At 47.5% G+C, this 22385-nt stretch overlaps 1 protein-coding gene, 1 long non-coding RNA gene and 1 pseudogene across 3 annotated transcripts; 1 reads left to right on the top strand and 2 right to left on the bottom strand.

The window, feature by feature from the left end:
- The first annotated feature begins 4413 nt into the window (after positions 1-4413).
- CATIP (ciliogenesis associated TTC17 interacting protein) lies at positions 4414-11749 on the top strand. Its single transcript, XM_081260735.1, has 10 exons — positions 4414-4686; positions 4857-4949; positions 5183-5383; positions 5655-5710; positions 6514-6600; positions 6787-6954; positions 8279-8403; positions 9825-9901; positions 10215-10303; positions 10496-11749. The coding sequence occupies exons 1-10, from the start codon at positions 4458-4460 to the stop codon at positions 10745-10747; spliced, it is 1377 nt and encodes a 458-aa protein (XP_081116861.1). The 5' UTR covers positions 4414-4457; the 3' UTR covers positions 10748-11749.
- Positions 9188-10662, bottom strand: LOC308630571. The gene is made up of 2 exons (XR_014017957.1): positions 10526-10662; positions 9188-10232 (listed from the first exon to the last, which is right to left on the bottom strand). It is a non-coding gene; the product is annotated as an uncharacterized lncRNA (long non-coding RNA).
- A 7275-nt stretch (positions 11750-19024) lies between the features above and the next one.
- LOC308630495 (oxysterol-binding protein-related protein 9-like) lies at positions 19025-21133 on the bottom strand (annotated as a pseudogene). The gene has a single exon. The product of its transcript is annotated as an oxysterol-binding protein-related protein 9-like (transcript).
- Between the last annotated feature and the right edge of the window lie 1252 nt (positions 21134-22385).

Consider the following 22385-nt stretch of genomic DNA (forward strand, 5'->3'; position numbering starts at 1 on the left):
TTTCTTCTCCATTAGCGTCACCCTCTGTCAGGCGTTCTCCCTGCAGTGGAAAGATGCTAAGTTACAGCCTTACAGGACTCTACTTCACCACACCATGCAGAACCTCCAATAGTCCCAAGGCTTGAGTTTCACTGCTCCAGCTTGGGTCATGGGCCCAAGGCTGAAGGAATCATAGACCTTAGGAGAATGGGCTTCTCTCATTGGCCAGGACAGGTCATCTGACCACACCCACAGGGACTGCTTCAGCCCCATTGTGCCACACTGAACCAGGGGTCAGGGGCAAAGGAAGAAGGGGTCTGATCTAGAAATGATGCAAGATAGTGAAATCATAAATCTTCATTCACGATTCCACTTATCAATGGGCTTGGTGGTTCATGCCTGAAATCCCAGCAACCCAGGAGGCTGAGGGAGTAGGATCACAAGTTTGAGACCAACCTCAGCAATTTAGCAAGGCCCTGAGCAACTTAGTAAGACCCTGTTTCAAAATTAAAAAAAAAAAAAAAAAAAAAAATTAAAAGTGCTTGGGGATGGAACTCAGTAGTAAAGTACACCTGGGTTCAATACCCAGTACCCACCTTCAAAAAAAAAAAAAAAGAATCGTGCCACTTATCAGAGGCTATTATGAGGATCAGATGGGGAGAGGCATATGAAGTCATTCTGAAAATAATGCTACATCAGATTTCTGGTGCTATGATTAATTATAGAGAGGAAAAATTTAAATCCTATTTTTTTAATTGTCAGCTTTACTGAGATATTCACGTAACAGAAAATTCACCTTTTTAAGTATATAATTCAGTGGGTTTTAGTATATATAGAGTCTGTGATCATCACCATAATCTAATTTTACAACATTTTCCTTATTCCAAAAAGAAACCCTGTCCCCATTTGACATCCTGCTCAGTTTCCACACCCCACCAAGACCCAGCGCTACGGAACTACTGACTACTGTCTCTACAGATTTGCCTTCTAGGCAGTTGATATATGGAATCAGAAAATCTGTGCACTTTCCTGGCCTCTTCTGTCCCACGTGTTTTCAAGGTTCATCCATGTTACCGCATTTAGCAGTACTATGATTCTAGCCACATGAGGCTGAGGCAAGGGGAATCCATTGAGCCTTGTGGGCCAGCCTGCATAACATCTCAAAGAAACAAAAAAGGAAAATAAAATTAAAAGCAGTACTTCATTCCTTTGTATAGCCATCAACATTTTTTAATGTGGGTATGTATTTAACATATACATCCATTTGACAGTTTATCCATTTTTATCCATTCCACAGTTGAAGGGGAGTTGGGTTGTTTCCACTTTTGGTCCAATAGGATGGTCCATTAGGAACAATGTCATAAACATTCGTGGGCATTTTTTTTTTTTTAATGTTTTGTTACCAGGGATTGAACCCAGGGGTGCTTAACTCCTGAGCCACATCCCCAGCCCTTTTAATTTTTTTTTTTTTTTTGAGATATGGTCTTGCTAAGTTGCTTTGAACCTGTGATCCTCCTGCCTCCCAAGCTTCTGGGATTGAAGGCATGTGCCACCATGCCTGGTGATGTACAAATTTTTCTATCGAAAATGTTTTCAGTTCTCTTGGTGATATACTTAGAAGTAGAATTGCTGACTTTTTGAGGAACTGCCAGACTGCTTTCCAAAGCAGCTATAAGTTTCCTTAATATCACTGACCTTGCCTTATGTGAGGAGAGTTATTCAAAATTCACTTTGGTACTGGGTGTAGCAGTACACGCCTATAATCCCAGCCACTCAGTTGGCTGAGGCAGGAGGATTGCAAGTTTAAGGTGAGCCTCAGCAATTTAGGAGACCCTGTCTCAGTGAAAAAGAAAAAGGATTGGAGATGTAGTTCAGTGGTATGAACATCCATGGGTTCAATCCTCAGTATCATACACAAAATTTTTTTTTCCTTTGGCTTTTAAAAATTTATGCTCAGGGTTGGGGGTGTCGCTCAGTGATAGACCACTTTCCTAGTATATTCAAGGGTCTGGATTTGATTCCCAGCACCACCAAAAATAATTAATACTACAAATAAAAATACTCAGCTTCTTAAAATGCAAATTAAAAAAACATAAGTATTTTTTAAACTTTTAAACTTAGCAGTCATATTGTTCTAACTATAAGTCTGGCAAATGTTAATAATTTTTATTTTCTCTTTGTTACCAGAGATTAAAACCAGGATTGCTTTATTACTGAGCCATATTCTTGGTGATTTTTATTTTTTATTTTGAGACAGGGTCTGGCTAAGTTGCTTAGGACCTCACTAAATTGCTGAAGCTGGTCTAAAACTTTCAATCCTCCTGCCTCAGCCTCCCCAGTTTCTGGGATTACAGGTGTACACCACCTACTTTTTATTTTTGAGACAGACCCTACTTTTTATTTTTGAGACAGGGTCTTGTTAAATTACCGAGGCCGGGTGAGGTGGCACACACCTACAATCTCAGCAGCTTGGTAGGCTGAGGCAGGAGGATGGAGAGTTCAAAAACAGCCTCAGCAATTTAGTGAGTCCTGAAGCAACTTAGTGAGATCCTGTCTCAAAATTAAAAATAGAAAGGGCTGGGGATGTGGCTCAGTGGGTTCAATCCTCAGTACAATAAAATAGGCTTGCCTTGAACTTATGATCCTTTGCCTCAGTCTCCCCAGTTGCTGGGATCTATGATCCAGTGTGGTATGTGCCACACTCTCCAGCTCTTTTTTTTTTTTTTAAAGAGAGAGTGAGAGAGGGGGACAGAGAGAGAGAATTTTTAATATTTATTTATTTTTTCTTAGTTCTCGGCGGACACAACATCTTTGTTTGTATGTGGTGCTGAGGATCGAACCCGGGCCGCACGCACACCAGGCAAGCGCGCTACCGCTTGAGCCACATCCCCAGCCCCTCTCCAGCTCTTTTTAATCTTATAATGTTTGGTCCTTTTACAATCTCAGTAAGACTTTAAATAAAAGTCCAAATCTAAATCAATTATTCAATTGAAGTATATATTTATTAATTTTCTTTTTATATACATACTTTTTTTAGTTGTAGTTGGACACAATATCTTTATTTTACTTATTTATTTTTATGTGGTGCTGAGGGTCAAACCCAGTGCCTCCCGCCTGCTAGGCGAGCACTCTACTGCTAAGTCACAACTCCAGCCCCTTAATTTTCTTTTTATTTATTTTTTATTTTTGCAGTACTGAGGACTGAACCTAGGGGCACTCCACCACTGAGCTACATATTCTTAGCTCCACTTTCTGTTTTGTTTCTATTTTTGATTTTGTGGTACTGGGGATTGAACCCAGGGTCTTGCGCATGCTAGGTAAGCACTCTTTCACTCAGCTATATCCTCAACCCCCCCCACCCCTTTTCTTATGTTTTGTTTTGAGTCAGAGTATCACTAAATTGGTCAGGCTGGCCTTGAACTTGCCATCCTCCTTCCTCAACCTCCTGATTCACTGGGATTACAGGCATGCTCCACTACACCTATCAGGAGCCCCTTGAATTGCCTCTGTAATTCCACTGATTTGGGAGCCTGAGGCAGGAGGATGGCAAGTTCAAGGCCAGCTGCAGCAATTTAGCAATACCCTCTCTTAAAACTAAAATAAAGCTGGTTGGAGATATAGCTCAGAAATAGAGCGCCCATAGATTCAATCCCCAGTACAAAAAAAAAAAAAGGAAAGGAAGAAAGAAGGGAAAAAAAACATAGTTTAGCAATGCAGTCTTCTGTGGAGTATCCTTGTTCCCTCTCATGATCCAGGGGCTGACTGGGAGCCAGGGCTCGCTGACACTGCCCAGCATCCAGAGAAAGGATCTTATGGCCTATCACTAGCCCAGGAAATCACACTCAAAATTCAAAGTATGTTTTCTTTTTTTTAAAGAGAGAGTGAGAGAGAGTGAATTTTTAATATTTATTTTTTTAGTTCTTGGCAGACACAACATCTTTGTTTGTATGTGGTGCTGAGGATCGAACCCGGGCCGCACGCATGCCAGGCGAGCGCGCTACCGCTTGAGCCACATCCCCAGCCCTCAAAGTATGTTTTCTACTGAAGGCAAATGGTTTCACCTCTTTGTATGTAAAGTCAAACCTGGGCCAGGTGTGGTGGTGCACACCTGGAAACCAGTGGCTCAGGAGGATTAGGCAGGAGGATCACAAGTTCAAAGTCAGCCTCAGCAACTAGGGAAACCCTGTCTCAAAAAAAAAAAAAAATGCTGGGGATGTGGCTGAGTGGTTAAGTGCCCGTGAGTTGTTATAAATAATAATAATAATAATAATAATAATAATAATAATAATAATTGTTATTTTTAATTAATAAAAGAATAATTATTAATTAATAAAAGAAAAACCTGATAAAATGAGGCATCACAAGCTGGGGGCCATCGTATTAGGACTACAACTTGCAGAGCTCTTCAGGCAACATGGAATTGGGTTCTGTGGTTTTGAGACTCCTGGCCCACGGCCACAACTTCTGAAGTTCTTTTAATGATCCATTTCTTCCCCTGCCTCTTAAGAATGTCAAATGCTCCCCCTGCTGGACAAGGCTTCAGGCTTGGGCTGAGCACCAGAGCCTGCGTGGTCAGACTTTTCCTCCAAGGTCAAGGTGTAGTGAAGGGGCCCTTTAAGAGGCGGCAGCTAGTCCGGTTGCCAGGGAGACGGCTGGACACAGCCCTGCCGGCTGCAGACAGCATGTCTTCCAAAGTTCAGGCCTCAGGTGGGACGAGGGCGGCTGGGTGGGGAGTGGGTGGGGGCTCTTTTCCCTTACAACCCCCTCCAGAGTCGTCCTGGTGGACTCAGTTCTTGGGGACAGAGGCCGGAACTGGGGGACTCCTGCCCGCCCCGCCCTTCTCCCCAGGGGTTGCCATCTTAGCCTCTCCCCCGCAGTCCCCAAAGGCAAGGACCACCGGCCCTCAGGCCAGGAGCGTCAGCCCCTCCCAGAGGCCAACGCTGAAGCCATCGACTTCCTCAACTCCCTCCGTGAGCCCAGACGGGGGGGAGGGGACCGAGTCTGGGAGGAGGCAAGGGGACAGGCCCGGACGGTCCCCACCTCTGTCAGCTCCGTTCTCCTAGAACTAAAATGGGCGCAAGGCCTGTTGGCTGACGTTGGAGGGATGCGAGGGGGAGAGGGGTCTTCAGCCCGGGAGGGGGGAGGCGGGACAAGCTTCGAGGACTCCAGGGCTGATCAGTCCCCACCCGCCACCCCACCCAAGAGCCCGAGGAGCTGCAGATGCTCTTCTTCTCTGAGACTCTGGCCATGGTCTCCGACACCGGGGAGCCTCGGGGAGAACTGACCATCGAGGTGCAGAGAGGGAAATACAAGGACGAAATGAGCATCATGTCCCAGTGCATCCTCGTGCACGCCTTTAGCCATGGCCTCCTGGATAAAACCGTCTGTGGAAACTCGCTCTTGGGTAGGGTTCCGGCTGCTGATGTCACCACATCCTTCCAACCCCGCCACCCCTTCCATTCCCAGCCTCTTTATTCAGGACCTATCTCTTGATGAGACATGGGGGAGGTGCCACTGGGCGGTTATTCACAGACACAGGAGCAGCACTGACCCACCCCATAGTTTTCCTGTGGCCACATCACACCTAGTCCTCCAGCCTGGGCCCACCCTCCTTCCCTTCCTTCCATCTTGGGCCCATGACTCCTGTGACATTAAAGTTTGTCCCTGCACCCCAGGCTATCTCTCCCAGACTTTGGAGACCATGGAACAACATAGTCGAGAGTTCATCAAGGTACTTCCTGGGGTCCTGTGTCATGCCCTGACTGACAATGAGAGAACAGAGAATCTGAGGGAAGGAGGGATCTCCCTCACCCTGTCCCCACGGCCCCCGCCACACACACACAGTTTGTCCTCCTGATGCACAAACTGAACCCAGCCCCACTTGGTCCTCCTCTAGCCTGAGAGCCCAGCATCTCCTGGAGGATCATGGGGGCTGGCCTTTCCCAGGGCCTAGCTGGTCCCTAGGATCTGTCACCATGTGGCCTCCAAACCCTCTGGCTCTGTGCTCCTCACCCCCGGCTTTGGCCCCCTCACTAACTTCTAGAACCTGCCATGACTGTCTACACAGTGGAAACCACCCATACCTAGAGCATTTCCACAGAGTCGTTCCCATGTTTTAAACCTGTGTTCTGAGGCGCCCTGCTTTTTAGCTAGTATCACACCATCCTCTGGCTGCTGTTCATGAGCTTGGCCATATATGGAAGGATTTTCTGGTTGGTTGTATTTTAAATCAAAACCTTTATTTTTTATTTTATTTTATTTTTTTAAGAGAGAGTGAGAGAGGAGAGAGAGAGAGAATTTTTAATATTTATTTTTTAGTTCTCGGCGGACACAACATCTTTGTTGGTATGTGGTGCTGAGGATCGAACCCGGGCCGCACGCATGCCAGGCGAGCGTGCTACCGCTTGAGCCACATCCCCAGCCCCTAAATCAAAACCTTTAAATCTCAGTTTTCTCATTTATAAAGGAGAATAGACAGGTGACCTCTGGGGACCAAGGAGTCTCTGATTCTCCACCACATGTTCTGGCCCTTAGTTCCTCATCCTCCCCATGGAACACAAGATGAGTTTGCTGAAGCAGAATGACCAGCTGGCCATGACCAGAAGCATCAAGGAGGGTGAGGTAAGGGTGAGAGCCAGGTGGGCACCACCCTTCACCTCCTCCTCAGAACCACAAGCACTGAGCTGGTGGCATGCGGCCAGGAGTCTAGACAGAGGACATCCCAAGGACCCACACCCATAACTGCTTTGCCCACCTTGCCATCCCCTTCCTGGCTGGCGGTTCTTGACCCAGATCTGTCCTGAGCAGGAAGTGAAGACTGGTGTGGCCTTCTTCCCCTCGCACTCAATTACTGGCTTCATCTCCGAAGCTGCCAACCTGGTGCTGTTGAGGTTGATGGCTCGAAGGCAGAAGGTCCCTCAAAATGCCCGCTTCCTGGCCTTGGACACTGAGGGCAAACTCTGCTACTCCACCTATGTGAGGGCAAGGGATTTGGCCTGGGGACAAACTAGAAGGGACATGAGGGATGCTGGGCTGGGATGCAGGATAGCTGTGGAGTGGAGAGGGAGTTGGGGTGGGGATAAATCAGGAGGGTGGGAATGAGATATCTGAGGGCAAGAGAAAGCAAGAACTGATGTCAGGTGCGGTGGCGCACGCCTGTAATCCCAGCGGCTCAGGAGGCTGAGGCAGAAGGCTCACAAATCCAAAGCCAGCCTCAGCAACTCAGTGAGGCCCTGAGCAATTTAGCAAGACCCTGTCTCAAAGACAAAAAATAAAAAGGGCTGGGGATGTGGCTCAATGATAAAGCACCTTGAGTTCAAATCCCTGATACCAAACAAACAAACAAAAACAAGATCAAGTGGAGGGGGGCAGGTGAAATGAGTTCTACAAAAAGTGGGAGCAGTTGAGCAAAACCACCTTTTGCATAAAAGCCAGTCTTCAAAAGTCAGTACAGCAGAGGGGTGCTTTTAAAGACATGTCATCCAGGGTCCCGCACATGCTAGACAAGCACTCCCCTGCACCCCCAACCCAAAGACACATCATTTTTTAACTTGGAGAAATGCAGTTTTTCCCCACTTACTTAAATATTAAGTAAGAGTGTTCCTTTTTTTTCTTTTATTTTGGCTAGAAGTTCACAACACACCTGGGACCTCCTGCACTACATGCTTTTATAGCTGCCCTCTGAACACACACTAGTTCCAGCAAGACACTTTGGGGGTGGATCTGTCTGTCTTTGACTGACCTCCTAAGTTACCTTCTGTCTTGTCCATCACAAACACACAAGCAAGCGCGTGCCACAACCCCCCATTTTCTTTGAAACACCTGTTTAATGTTAGCGCTCGTCTCTCCATGGCAGCAGCTGCATTGGTTTAATTTCAACTGCATTAAGGCAGGCTGCCAGCAGCTGCGTGGCCTGAGGCCATCACAGATCTGTCCAGCCTCTCTCCTTACAGCCTTGCTACTTCCCCCAATTGGCCCCCAAAGCTTGCACCTCCTCCTCGCCTTCCCCATACTGACTGACCCTCATCCCTATAACAGAATCTGCCAACCACAACACTTGGCCACAAAGATGGCATGGCAGGGGCCAGGGGCCAGCTGAAGCTGGTTCTCTGGGAGAAGGCCCAAGTTACCTGGGGGTTACAACTCAAATCTTGTGGCACCTGACGGTGTGGACAGCCAAGAGTTGCTAATCACTGGTGAACAAGGAAAAAAGGAGGAGGAGGATGAAGGATCAGGCTGAGAGCGGGGAGACCCTGGTGGCACCCACCTTACCACCCTCCCTTCGTTTTGGCTGCTACAGCGAGCCCTGGGCTTCCAGAACATCCAGGTGGGCCATCAGCAGTCTGAGGTGTTCATTGTGGAGCACACCGTGCACTCGAACGAGGGTATCCCCATGTCCTGGCAGTTCTACATGCTCTGTGATGGGTGAGCCTTCTCAGGGGTGGACAGTGTCATAGACAAGTCTGGTGCTCAATGATGGGGAAGGGACATGGGCTGGGGATGGAGCAAAGGAGAGACTACATATTCCTGGGGACACCTCCAGTAAGAGTTGTCATTGAGATCCCAGTGTCCCCTCCACGCCACTCACCCTTTCTTCACTCATGGGCTCCTTCTCCGATGCTCACATGCCTCCCAGAACTTCCCACAAAGAACCCCCACTGGCTGAGGGAGGAAATGCCAACCCCGCAGAGCCTACCAGTTAAGGCAGTGGCTGTAGACGAGGGGAATATTGAGGACACCAGGGTTTGAACTGGACACTCGATTGAATCAGTGCTGGAGCACCCTTGGCATACCACCAAGTGGTCACCAGCAGAACACTGACCCTGAGAAAAACTCATGTGGGGGAGAATAATTTCTTTCTTGAAATTTCAGAAGGATTGATCTAGAAACTTCACTGAAAAAAAAGTGACCAATATTTTTGGCTTTCCTTAGTTCATAACTTTTCGTATGTTTCTTTGTATGTGTCACCTATGAAGGAGGAGGTGTTTTTTGTTTTGTTTTGTGCTTATACCTTTGAAAGTCTAAGTCTTTTCTTATTGACTTTTTCTTTTTTTAATACCAGGGATTGTTCTACTTCTGAGCTACATCCCCAACCCTTTTATTTTGAGACAGAGTCTCATTAAGTTGCCCAGGTTGACTCAAAGTTGTGATCCTCTTGCCTCAGCATCCCGAGTAGCTGGGATTACAGGGATGCACCAGAGCACTTGGCTTTTCCATTTACTTATTTTTTATTTATTTCTATTTTTATTTATTTATTTATTTTTGGGCATCCCTGGGTGGGCTCCATTCACTTATTTTTTTAAAAACAGGCACCTGACCCTTCCAAGCCCTGGGCAATTCTTTGGAACAGGGAACTCAAAAGATAAGAGAGAAGGTAGAATTAAATAGAACGAGGAGCATTCTCAAGGGGGCATTGTGGTTTCTTAGCCAGCTCAGGCTGCCATAACGAAGTGCCACAGGCTGGTCGACTTAAGCAAGAGGAATTTATTTCCTCACAGTTGTGAAGGCTGAAGTCCAAGGTCACCATGCCAGAAGTTGGTTTCTGGTGAGGACTCCCTTCTGGCTTGTAGATACCTGCCTTCTGGCTGTGTCTTCATGGGCCTTTCTTGTATGTAGATGAATAGAACTCTCCCGGTCCCTTCTTGTTCTTATAAGGATGTCAATCCTATCTGATTAGGGACCCCCTTGAGACTTTATTTAACCATATGACCTCCCTAAAAGCCCTCTCTCTAAATACCATCACACCGGGGCTCAGAACCACAACACGAGGTGCTTAGTTCCTTCCTGTCCCCAGCAGGTGGTCCAGGAAGGCCCACTCCCCCACCTTCTTCTGTGTTGCCTTCCAGACACCTGGCTAAGAGGATCCAGGTGGGCTCCCCTGGGTACTGCATCATCACCAAGATGCCCATCTTGAGGAAGGAGGGTAAGTAGAGCCCAGGCCCAAGGCAGCTGGTGGGAGAGGGGAGGAAAGGGGAAGGCAACCAGGGTCTGCAGGGTTTGGCCAGCACACTCCACGTGGGATGGGACCGAGCCTGGAATCCAAAGGAGAAACTCTGTCCTGCCCCAGACCCCAAGGCAGTTAGGGGCGGGCCTCTTTTGCTAGGAACCCCTTGCAGCAACTCTGCCCTGTGGGCAGAATCCGAGGTTGGTCCTCAGCTTTCCATTTGACAGCGGGAATCCTCTGGGTATCCAGGAAGGTTGGGGTGGGGTAAGCAGCCTTCCTCCTCCCCGTCCAGATGTCGTAGAGCCAAAGCCTGTGTTTGAGAAGAAACCCCTGGAGTGGGAGGAGGACCTGGAGCTCTACTCTAAGTTCCTGGAGCGGAAGGTAAGGAGCGGCAGCGGCCAGTCTGGGGTACCCCCCCCCCGGGCCATGAACCCCCTATTACCGATCTCCCTGTCCCTCCCTCCTTTCCCCCTGCCCCCTCCCGGCTCTGAACCGCACACCCTGGGGCCCTGCTGGGAGCGGGTGGGGGCTCCTGGCGCGAGTCCCCGGCTCCGACCCGGGCCTCCCCGCCAGGAGGAGCTGCGACTCAGCCACGCCAGCTACCTGCGGCAGCACCCCGAGGCGCAGGCTCTCGTCTCCGACTTCCTGCTCTTCCTGCTGCTGCGCCAGCCCCAGGACGTGGTCACCTTCGCCGCCGAGTACTTCGGCCCTTTTGCGGCGAACCGCCCGCCCTCACCGCCCTTGCGCTCCTCCCACAGGCCCAGCCCTTTCCGCTCGCCGGACCCGGGGGACGCCGCGGGCTCGGGGGCGGGCTGGGCGCACTAGGCTGGCGGGGACCCAGCAGGAAACGGGGGCGTCGCGGCGGGGCCCCTCGGGGACGTGGGCTGGTCCCGCCCCGGGCGGGCGCGCCCGCCCAGCTGCGGCTTTTGTGGGAATAAATGGGGCGCTCCCGGCGCCGCTGGGCCAGCAGGGACTACCCCTGGCCAGCGCCTGGTGCCTTTGACCCCACCAGTGGAGCGAGTCTCAGTCTTTCCTCCTAGATGCCGGGCGCATTGTTATCCCATTTCGCAGATGAGAAAATAGAAGCCTAGCGACTCTTAGAGTTGGCGAGGGAGGCAGGATGAACCTGGACACTGCTCTTGAGTCTCCAGGTAGCAGACATAGAGGGGCGGGGTCCTTGGCGCTCAGAATCCTTCTGGATCCCACTAAGCACAGTCGCCCGCCCGAGGAGGGTCGTGAAACACCCCTGGCCTCGCTCTACTCCTTTGTGCTGCATCTTCTCCTCGTCCCCACCGACACACAGGAACCCTCAAACGGCGGGGGTTCCCCAAGCACTGGCTCTCACTAAGTTGCTGAGGTTGGCTTTGAACTTGCGATCCTCCTGCCTCAGCCTCCCGAGCTACTGGGATTACAGGCAGGCACCACTGTGCCAGGCTCGAGGTAGGGGACACGTAAGGTTTTCCAGGCAGAGAAAATGGCATGAGCAGAGGGTACCAGCAGGAGAGTGGAACACATCCCACACCACCTTCTGGTAGAAATGGTCTGTGCCTGTGATGTCCCCAAGGAAGCCACTAGCCAGTATGGGCGTTCTGTACTGGAAATGTGGCCAATGTGACCAAAGAATTGGAGCTTTACTTTTGATTTAAATTAACTTTCAAGATAGAGTGGCTACCATATCGGAAGCAGAGCTCTAGAGAACAAATTCTTACCCCATCTGGCAGTCAGCCCAACAAATACTGCCTCCCTTCCCAGACTAGGATTATTCTGGGAACTGGGAGATCAGCAGTGATAAGACACAGTCCCTGTGTCATGGAGCTTACAGGTAATGTGGGGAGATGGACCCCCTCCAAAAAAAAAGCATTATTTCTTATGACATTTCAGATATTTAAAAGCCGAGTCATGGGTAGAAAGTGACTCGGGGTTGGAGGATTGAGGGTGGGGACTTCAGGGAAGATCTCTCCAGGGTCTGAGTTGAGCTGGGACCTAAATGATAAGGAGTCAGACTGAGGGAAAAGCATTCTAGGCAGAGGGAACAGCAAACACAAAGGCTCTGAGCACAGCATGTTGGGGAACAGAGCAGGGAGGCCTGAGGACAATGGGAGCCATGAGTCCTGGCGGGTTGGACAGGGCTGGCTCACCGCCAGGCTCCTAGGCCTCAGCATGTACAAATGGAGAACCAAGGCGGGCCCAACCCATGCACCGAAGGCTCCCAGCTATATCCTCAGGCCCCCTGCAGTCCTGGACACCCTGCAGGTGGAGGAAAGGTGAAGAGGCAACTTCCAGCCTCTCTGTTGAGCTCTTCTGCATTAGGGAACTTAGGAAGGAGAAGTCTGACCACTCCCTGTCTCCTCCGGGACATCCATTGCAAAAGTGGTTTATTTTTAGATCTTACTGTTTGTCCCAGAACTTCTATGACCCCTTCTTTTGCTCCATAATACCAATAAATTTATTAATTTCTCTCTCTCTCTCTCTCTCTCTCTCTCTCTCTCTCTCTCTCTCTCTTTCTCTCTCTTTCTTTCAGCATTAGGGATTGAAGCCGGGGATGCTCTACCAGTGAGCCACACCCACTAGCCCTTTTACTTTTTTATTTTGAGATAGGATCTCACTAAATTGCCCAGGCTGGCCTTGAACTTGCAATCCTTTTGCTTCAACCTCTGACCATTTCCTGGGGAAAAAAAACACCTGTTAATCCCATGAGCCTATCTGGTCAGCACCTGGGCATTCAGTGGTGAGCAAACAGGCCAGGCCCCTGCAGGGCACAAGGAGCTCAGAAAGGGAGACACTCTCGTCATCCCGTGGACGAATGTGTAAGGGTAGATCACAGAAGGGGTAAGAAGGAAGCTGGGCGTGGGCTGCACACCTTTCATCCCAGCTACTGGGGAGGCTAAGGCAGGAGGATCACAAGTTCAAGGCCAGCCTGGGCAACTTAGTGAGAGCCTGCCCTATATAAAATTAAAAGGGATGGGGATGTATCTCAGTTGCACAGCACCCTGGGTTCAATCAGTGCCACAAAATAATAACAATAATAATAAATAATTATTATTGTTATTAGTTAATAAATAATAGCAATAATTATTATGTTATTATTAAAAGACTTTGTTATTATCATAAAGGGCTAAGAAGGGAACATATGCATGCAACATGGAAGTGTGCAATTCAAACTTGACCTCGTCTGAGAGTCCAGGGATTCAAAGATAAATAAATAGTAATCGTAAGGTGTTGGGGTATAACTTAGTGGTAGGGGACTTGTCAAACATGCATGAGGCCCTGGGCTCAATTCCACCACTTCAGAAAAATAAATAGTCCTGGTAGTAAGTGTGAGTCTGCAATTCCTGTGATCACAGCATCCCTAGGAGGTGGGTTAGTCCACCTTCTGTTGCTCTAACAAAATGCCTGAGACTGAGTTATTAATAAGGAACAGAGGTAGTTGGCTGGTGGTTTGGAGGCTGGAAGAGCACCTGCATCTGCTTGGCGTCTGGTGAGGCCTTCTGGCCGCATCCTGACATCACAGAGACTGCAGGCAGCCGCCCAATCTCTCTCTTCCTCTTCTTCTTTTGTGTTTGTCTTTGAGTGGAGGGGAGGGTGTGGTGCTGGGGAGTAAACCCAAATTGAACCCAAAGGACGCTCTACCTCTGAGGGACACCCCCATACACCCTCAGCCCTTTTTATTTTGAGGCAAGGTCTCACTAAGTTGTGGAGGCTGGCCTTCAATTTGCAATCCTCCTGCCTCCTGCTGCACAGAGCAGGGAGTTCAACCCAGAGTGTCCGGCTCCAGGGTTCATGAACTGATCCATTCTGATAGAAAGACCCCAGTGGCTGCCTCACAGCAGAAAAGAGGCCCCTCCTGTTTTAATAATCCAGAGCAGGGGGCTGGGGATGTGGCTCAAGCGGTAGCGTGCTCGCCTGGCATGCGTGCGGCCCGAGTTCAATCCTCGCACCACATACAAACAAAGATGTTGTGTCCACCGAAAACTAAAAAATAAATATTAAAATTCTCTCTCTTTCTAAAAAAAATTAATAATAATAAAAATAATCCAGAGCAGGCTTGACTGGACACTGCCTTTCCCCTTCCCCAGGCGCCTGAAAACTGCCTTCCTCCCTAGAGCATTGCCACCAAAGCAGGGCATTGTGCTGAGAGAGCACACAACCTTGCTTGGGAAAGACCATGGAAGGCTTCCTGGAGGAAGCCACACCAGGCAAAGGTTGTGGAGGATGTTTCAGGAGAAAGCAGCTTAAGAAAAGGCTAGGAGGTTGGAGGGTTGGGAGCACTGAACCTATGGGCTACTACAGGACTCAGGACAAGCTGATGAAGAGGGCCAGAGCCTAACCAGCATGTGGCCTGCTGTCCCAGACACTAAGACTCTGGACGTGAGTGAGGCAAAGGCCTGGATGTCCACCTGTTTCTGCAAGTTTCCCTTCCCACAAGAAGCCTTGAAGAGAGCAGGTGAACTAAGAGCAGTGCTACAGGTAGAGCCTGTCTCAGTCTGTTCAGTTCTGCTATAACAGATTGCCAGAGGTTGGGTGATTTACCAAGAAAAAAAAATGTATTTCTCACAGTTCTGGAACTTGGGGAGTCTAATGTCAGGGTGCTGGCATCTGTGGAAGGCCTTCTTGCTACATCACCCCATGGTAGAAGTCAAGAGGGAGAGGGGGAGAGAGAGAATGCAAAAAAGATGAAGTTGGGGTCTCAAACCCTTTTATAATTGATACTAATTCATTCACAAGCCCCATGAGCTAAACACCTCCCAACACTGTTGCACTGGAGGTTAAGTTTCCATTGCAGGTTTTTTGGGGACCATATTCAAACCATAGCAGAGCCCTAAAGAAGAGTCTCTGATATTTAACTAGACAACATTAAAACCAGGCTGGTAGTGCTTGGGGAGGTACAGACCTTGTCTTTGGACTCTCTGTCGGTTCTTCCCTTTATTAATCCTCTGGTTAAATCTGCAGTTCCCCTGAAACCAGCACGAAAAACCTGCTCCTGCTCAGTTTGATGGTTTCTCCGTTTTGTTTTATGACGTATTGCATCAAAATTGTTCTCTACTGGGGCTGGGGCTGGGGCTCAGTGGTAGAGCGCTAGCATGCATGAGGCACTGGGTTTGATCCTCAGCAACACATAAAAGTAAAATAAAGTTGTGTCTACTGAAAACTAAAACATAAATATTAAAAAATTCTCTCTCTTAAAAAAATAAAAAAAATAAATAAATGTCCATCTACAACTAAAAAAGAAATTCTTTAACAGGAATTGTTCTCTACTATTTTAATCATTATAAATACCTCATGTTTGAGATCTTGGCAAGGCTTTGGTGGCTGAATGAGTCCATTCTGGCTGCTATAAGAAAATACCTTAGGCTGGGCGCTGTGGTGTGAGCTATAATCCCAGCGGCTTGGGAGGCTGAGGCAGGAGAATCTCAAGTTCAAAGCCAGCCTCAGTAATTTAGCAAGGCCCTAAGCCACTCAGGGAGACCCTGTCTCTAAATATTAAAAAGCTGGGGCTGAGGCTCAGTGGGTAAGCACCCCTAGGCTCAACCCAGGTATCAAAAAAAAAAACTGCGTAATTATAAACAACAAATTTATTGCTGACAGTTCTGAAGGCCAGGAAGTGCAGACTCAGGCGATAGCAGGTGTAATGTTTGGGGAACGTCTTCTGTGGGGCTGAAGGGCAAACAAGTCCCCTCAATCTCTCGTACAAGGGCACAAATCCCTTGTAAATGGAGCCTCATGACCTGATCCCTCCAGAGGCTTCATCTCCTATTGATTGGTTTTGTTGGATTTTGTTTGTGGACCTGGGGAGTGGACCCAGGGGCACTCTGCCACGGAGCTACATCCCCAGCCCTTTTCATTTTTTATTTAGAGACAAAGTCTTAAGAGTCTGAGGTCAGCCTTGAACTTGCAGTCCTCCTGCCTCAACCTCCTGAGTTGTTGGGATTATCGGTGTCACCACTGCACCCAGCAGGAGCTAGGTTTTAAAATATAAATTTCTGGGGAACACAAACATTTAGACAATAACAGTGGGAAAACCTGAGAATCAACTATTAGGAGCACCAATGTGTGTAACATTTGGCATTCCAAAGAACTGACACTGACTGACAACATTTTGGAACTCAGGACTGGGGGTATAGCTCAGTGGTAGAGCACTTGCCTAGCATGCAGGCAGCCTTGGGTTCCACCCCCAAACACAGCCCCCCCCCCGAATTATTTTTTTAATTTATTTTTTAGTTTTAGGTGGACACAATATCTTTTTTTTTTTTTTTTAATGTGGTGCTGAGGATCGAACTCAGTGCTCCGCGCATGTCAGGCGAGCACACTACTACTTGAGCCACATCTCCAGCCCCGCCAAAAACTGAATAATATTCCATTTTGTGTATATGCCACATTGTCTGTTTATCTCGTCAACTGTTAATGGACACTTTGGCAGTTTCCACCTTTTGGCTGCTGTGAACAATGTTGTCAAGAGTATTGATGAAAGAATGTCTCCCGGGGCTGGGGATGTGGCTCAAGCAGTAGCGCACTCGCCTGGCATGCGTGCGGCCCGGGTTCGATTCTCAGCACCACATACAAACAAAGATGTTGTGTCTGCCAATAACTAAAAAACTAAATATTAAAATTCTCTCTCTTTCTCTCTCTCACTCTCTCTTAAAAAAAAAATGTCTCCCCACATTTTTTTTTTTTTTTTTTGGTACCAGGGATTGAACTCAAGTGACTTAACCAACTGAGACACATCCCCAGCCCTTTTTATTTATTTTTTATTTAGAAACAAAGTCTGGCTAAGTTACTTAGGGCGTTACTAAATTGCTGAAGTTGGCTTTGAACTCAATGATCCTCCTGTCTCAGCCTCCCAAGCTGCTGGGATTACAGGCATGCACCACCATACCCAGCTGTGTCCCTGTTTTCAATACAACCAGGATAGTGACATTGACACAATCCCATTGATCATTTTCAGGTGCCCTTCTTTTTCCTATATTCATGTGTGCATGCATGTGTGTGTGTGTGTGCGCGTGTGCATGCATGTGTGTGTGTGTGTGCGCGTGTGCATGCCCACATGTGGGTGTAGCGGTTCTGTGCAATTCTGCCATGTGTGGTTTCGGTATCCACCACAACAGTGAAGAATCTGAATGGCTCCAACACCACAAAGATCCCACGAGTCACTCTGGTAACCACATCCATCCCACCTCACCCATCCCTAACCCCTGGCAACCACTAATCTGATCTTCATTTCTAAGATCTTGTCATTGCAACATGTCATTTAAATAGAACAATAATACAGAATATATGGGGCTGGGGATGTGGCTCAAGCGGTAGCATGCTCGCCTGGCGTGCGTGCGGCCCGGGTTCGATCCTCAGCACCACGTACAAACAAAGATGTTGTGTCCGCCAAGAACTAAAAAATAAATATTAAGATTCTCTCTCTCTCTCTCTCTCTCTCTCTCTCTCTCTCTCTCTCTCTCTGTCCTCTCTCTCTTTAAAAAAAAAATAATACAGAATAAAACTTTTTTATTTGTTTCGTTTTCTGTTACCCATTGAACTACATCTCCGGTCCTTTTGTTTGTTTTGAGAAAGGATCTTGCTAGGTTGCTGAGAGTCTCCCTAAATTGCTGAGACTGGCCTCCAACTTGTGATCCTTCTTCCTCAGCCTTCCCAGTTGCTGGGATTACAGGTGTGGGTCTGAACTGCACAGAACCAGCAACATTTTGAGATTGGCTTGTGTGTGTGTGTGTGTGTGTGTGTGTGTGCGTGTGTGTTCCTGGGGATTGGACCCAAGATGTTCCACAAGTCAGGCAAGCACTCTACCACTGAACTATACCCCAAGCCCTTTTTAATTTTTATTTTGAGATAGCATCAAGGCTGGCCTCAAATTTCCAGTCCTCCTGCCTCAGCCTCTCAAACAACTCCAAATTACAGGAGTGTACCACTGCGTCTAGCTATTTTTTAAAAAATAGTTGAACACAACATCTTTATTTTATTTATGTTTAAATGAATAAATGTGCAAGGCAAATGCTCAGCCGCTGAGCCACAGCCCCAGCCCCTAGTGATTTTTCATTCAGTACAATTTCCTGGAGATTTATCAAAGTTATTATCAATACTTTGTTTCTTTTATTGTTGAGTAATAGTCCATGGTATGCATGTACTACAGCTTATTTAGCCATTCATCTGTTAATGGACATCTGAAATAATTACCATTTGGGGTTATTACAAATAAAGTTCCTATAAACATTTATGTACAGGGCTTTATGTGTGTGTGGACATAAATTTCAGTTTCTGGGATAAATGCCCAGCGGTGTATCCTGGCATGGTAAGGTGTACCGTGGTTTGGCTAACCATCCACCTGTCGAAGGACATCTGGGTTGCTTCCAGCTCAGGCTATTATAAATGAAGCTGCTGTAAACATTTGTGCATAATTTTTTCCCCACATTGTACTGAGGATTAAACCCAAGGACTCTCTGCCACTGAGCTATATCTGCATCCCATTTTTTTTCTTATTGGTACCAGGATTTAACCCAGGGGTGCTTAACCACTGAGGCACATCCTCAGCCCTTTTGTTTAATTCTGAGACATGAGCTGGGAATGTGGCTCAGTGGTAGAGTGCTTGTCTGGCCTACATGAAGCCCTGGGTTCAATTCCTAGCACTGCAAAAAAAAAAAAAAAAAAAAAAAAAAAAAAAAAAAGTAAATGAGAGAGAGTCTCACTAAATTGCTGAGGACCTTGCTAAGCTGCTGGACCTCAAATTTTCAATCCTGCTGCCTCAGCCTCCAGATTACAGGCATGCACCACCATGCCTGACCTCCCCAGCCCTTTTAAATTTATTTTAGAGGCAGGATCTTGCCAAGTTGCCCAAGTTGGCCTTGGACTTGTGGTACTCCTGCCTCAGTCTCATGAGTAGCAAGGATTAACAGGAGTGTTCCACCTGACCTGGTTGGTCATAATTTCAATTTGCATTTCCCTAAGGACTAATAATGTTGAACATCTTTTCATGTATTTTTTGCCATCTGTACATCCTCTTTGGTGAAGTGACTGTTCATGGTTTTTAAAAAATATCTTTATTTATTGATTTATTTGTAGGTGGTGCTGAGGATTGAACCTAGTGCCTCACACATACAAGGCAAGCCCTCTACCACTGAGCCACAACCCCAGCCCCTGCTCAGGATTTTTGGTCACTTCTGTTGGAATTTTTAAAAAAATTTTTTTTGGTTGTTGGTGGACCCAATAACCTTTTATTTTTAGATGATGCTGAGGATCGAACCCAGTGCCTCATACATGCTAGGCAAGCGCTCTACTGCTAAGCCACAACCCCAGCCCTGTATAATTTTTTTTAAAAAATAGATGGAAGATTTATGAAAAATCTGCCACTAGGTATATTTCGTGTGTATATAATTGTATATACAGAACCCAAGAGATTACATGAAGGAGGAAATAAGAGTCTGTAGGACAAGAGCACAGAGGGTGAGCCTTCAGAGCATGGGTCTGGAACAGCAGCACACGTGTTCCAAAACTTCCAGTTTTCCCAGGACTGAAGTCAAAGTCTTAACTGCCGTAGAGAAAGGGACGCTCTTCCAGCTGTAACTGTTCGTCTGCAGCAGGAACCACTGCAGTAAGAAGGGGGTGATGGCTTCTCCCAGAGGAAGAGTGCTGCTGACTTTGGACGACCCGCCCTGTCACCGGGTGCAGACCCATGTCCCAGCCTACTGCCTCCCAGCACCAAGACGGTTCAGTAATGGCTCATCACAAACCCAGCCTCCTCCACTTCACGGAAGAACCTTGTCTCCCCCTGAGTTTCCTTCTCCTTCCTTCCTCCGGCTCCTGCTCTTCGTCTTTCTTCAAGTCTGTGCTTTGCTTCAGTTGCTGCATCCATGTCTCTGTTTTTTAAACCGAAAGTGACTTCCTTCCAAAGGCAGCGGGACTCATATTCATTCTGATCTTCCAACTTCCTCACTTTCTTCTCGATTACAGGCAACTTCTCGGTATCTACAAAGACCGCATTTCCCCTGTTGCGCATTTTGCATACACGACACTGTTCCATTCCCCTTCAATTGAGCAAAAAGACTTCTTGTCATCTGGAGAAAAAAATCTCAGCAGTAATTCTGTTTCTTGCCTCCATAGAAAGGTTTAGTGTGGAAGACGATATTTGCACTATAGCCAGTTTGGGAACAATTAATATTGCATCTCCTCCTAGTTCCACGCAGGGCACTGTGAGTGTAGACCTTCCTTAACCATTGGAGAATGTGAGAACATAATGCTCATCATAGTCTAGCCATGAGACCCAGCCTCGCCCTATGTTGTGCACCCCAATGGACACCCCAAGGAATGATGCTTTAGTCCAGATCTGAGCATTGAATTGGATTTTCTTGTTAAAACATTCAGCATAAAAGGCTGAAAAGGGTGGATGATGGAAACCTGCTCAGCCGCGGATGTTACACGTTTTTGGAAACCCAGGGAACGGGTCCTTCTGAAAGGATTCTTCCGTGTCATTTGGTAATGTCCAGTGACACTGAAAGATCTCACCCAAAATGGGGTCGTATGGCTTTTTGGCAACCGATCCTGTCCTTCCTGCATGAAAGGCGGAGAGGTACCATTTCACAACCTGAACCGTTCCATCCCTGGGATCTTTCTGGTCACGAATGCTCACCACCAGGTCCGGATGTGCAAAAGAGTCTGCGTACATTTCTAAAAGAGATCTTTCAAGAATAAATGTTGGAAGAACTACCTGAGGAAGATCCATTCGGAGCCTAACCTGTGACGAGAGGTGCATGATAACACTGACCCTGCCTCCCCGTCACCCTCTCTATCGTCACGTGAATCAAAAAGGTCAGCACCACTTGTACCATTGGACATGAAGAATTCAGTGATTCTGTGGTATCTGGGGCTGTAGACTATTCCCCGAACTGCTGTGTGTCAAGGCGGAGGCAGAACCAGAAGAATCTATTAAGCTCTTTGGGGATGAGCCACCCCATGGAATCCATCGGCATCATAGAATTCCTCTTCACTGCTAGAGTAAGAGAACTCTGGGACTGTGTTTGGAGACAAGGTGACATGACTTGGAGAAGCCAGACTGCTACTAGGTGGTGAATGCCCACTGCCTGTGCTATCTGGTGTTGGAGTCTGATGATGTCCCAAGTTAGCTAACCCAGGTCCCACGGGTAAGGAAGACGGACGCTGCTCTGACTCACACAGCTGAGCTGGTTCTGGAGGTAAGACAGTCTGGGTTGGCACCATGCTGCTACAGGTTCCCAGGGACTGGGTTGACATATTGCATCCACAGGATTAACAGCACTGATAATTCCATCTGCGTGCTTCTCCGCATTACCCTGGTCTTTAGCGATCTGCAGCAACACAATGCAGTGTTTAATAGACTCTGCCTTGTTCTTTGTTGTTTCTTTGAGTTTCAATTTTCTTTCTCTGTTCATCATCTTTACAGTTTTGAAGCTCGTCATCAAAAAGCATTAGTTGTTCTATCAAGATTTGAAGGTCAGCATCTGCCTCTGTTAGTTTCTTGTCAAAGTCTTGGACACAAGGAACAAATCCTGAATCCAAACCCCCAAAGGGTCTACTCACTCTGCAAGCGGCCAGCAAGAAAGCCATTTGCCGAGGCCCCTCGGTGCCTCCAGGGGCGGGATCGGGGGCTGCTCCAGAGCACCCCTCTTCTACTCCCTGGATCAGATCCTGAGAGTTAAGTTCTAAGAGATTTTTATCTACTGTGATAATAGTCCCTTGCCTGTGATTTGCAAACATTATCTACAAATCTGTATCTCCTTGTTTTGTTTTGTTTTTCTTTGTACCAGGGGTTTAACCCAGGGGCACTTAACCACTAAGCCACATCCCCAGCCCTTTATTATATATCATGTAGAGACAGGGCCTTGCTGAGTTGCTTAGGGTCTTGCTAAATTGCTGAGGCTGGCTTTGACCTCGAGATCCTCCTGCCTCAGCCTCCAGAGCCGCTGGGATTACAGGTGTGCCCCACCACACCCAGCTTTATCTTGTCTTTTAATCATTTTAACAGGGTCTCTCATAGAGCAGATGATTTCACTTTGAAATAAAAGGTTTTAATTTGAAAATGTCTTTAATTTTTATCTGAGGTCCAATTCATCTGTTTTCTCCTTCATGGATCGGGCTTTTTGGTGATCAAGTCCAGGAAGCCCTCATTTGGTTCTAGATCTGAAACATTTTCTCCTGTTTATTTTCTTAAAACTCTGATACTTACATACTGACATTTAAGTCTGTGACCCATTTTGAGTGAACTGAGAATTATGAAATTTCACCTGAACTGGGCAGGGGTTGACATTCAGCACCACCCCCCAGATTCTGGGGATATCTCTGTAGATTTCTGCCGCTCTTCTAGAACTTCTGCTCTCTGAGTCTCTGCCCAGGATCTCTGCTCTTGACCATGGCACAGACCTCCTGTTCTGTAACTTAGAGGTTGTGAGGGACACTGATCAATGCATGATCAGTTACATTTACTGAGTTCCTA

Source organism: Spermophilus citellus (genome assembly GCF_964194105.1).
Source record: "Spermophilus citellus genome assembly, chromosome: 11".
Taxonomy (NCBI): Eukaryota; Metazoa; Chordata; class Mammalia; order Rodentia; family Sciuridae; genus Spermophilus; species Spermophilus citellus.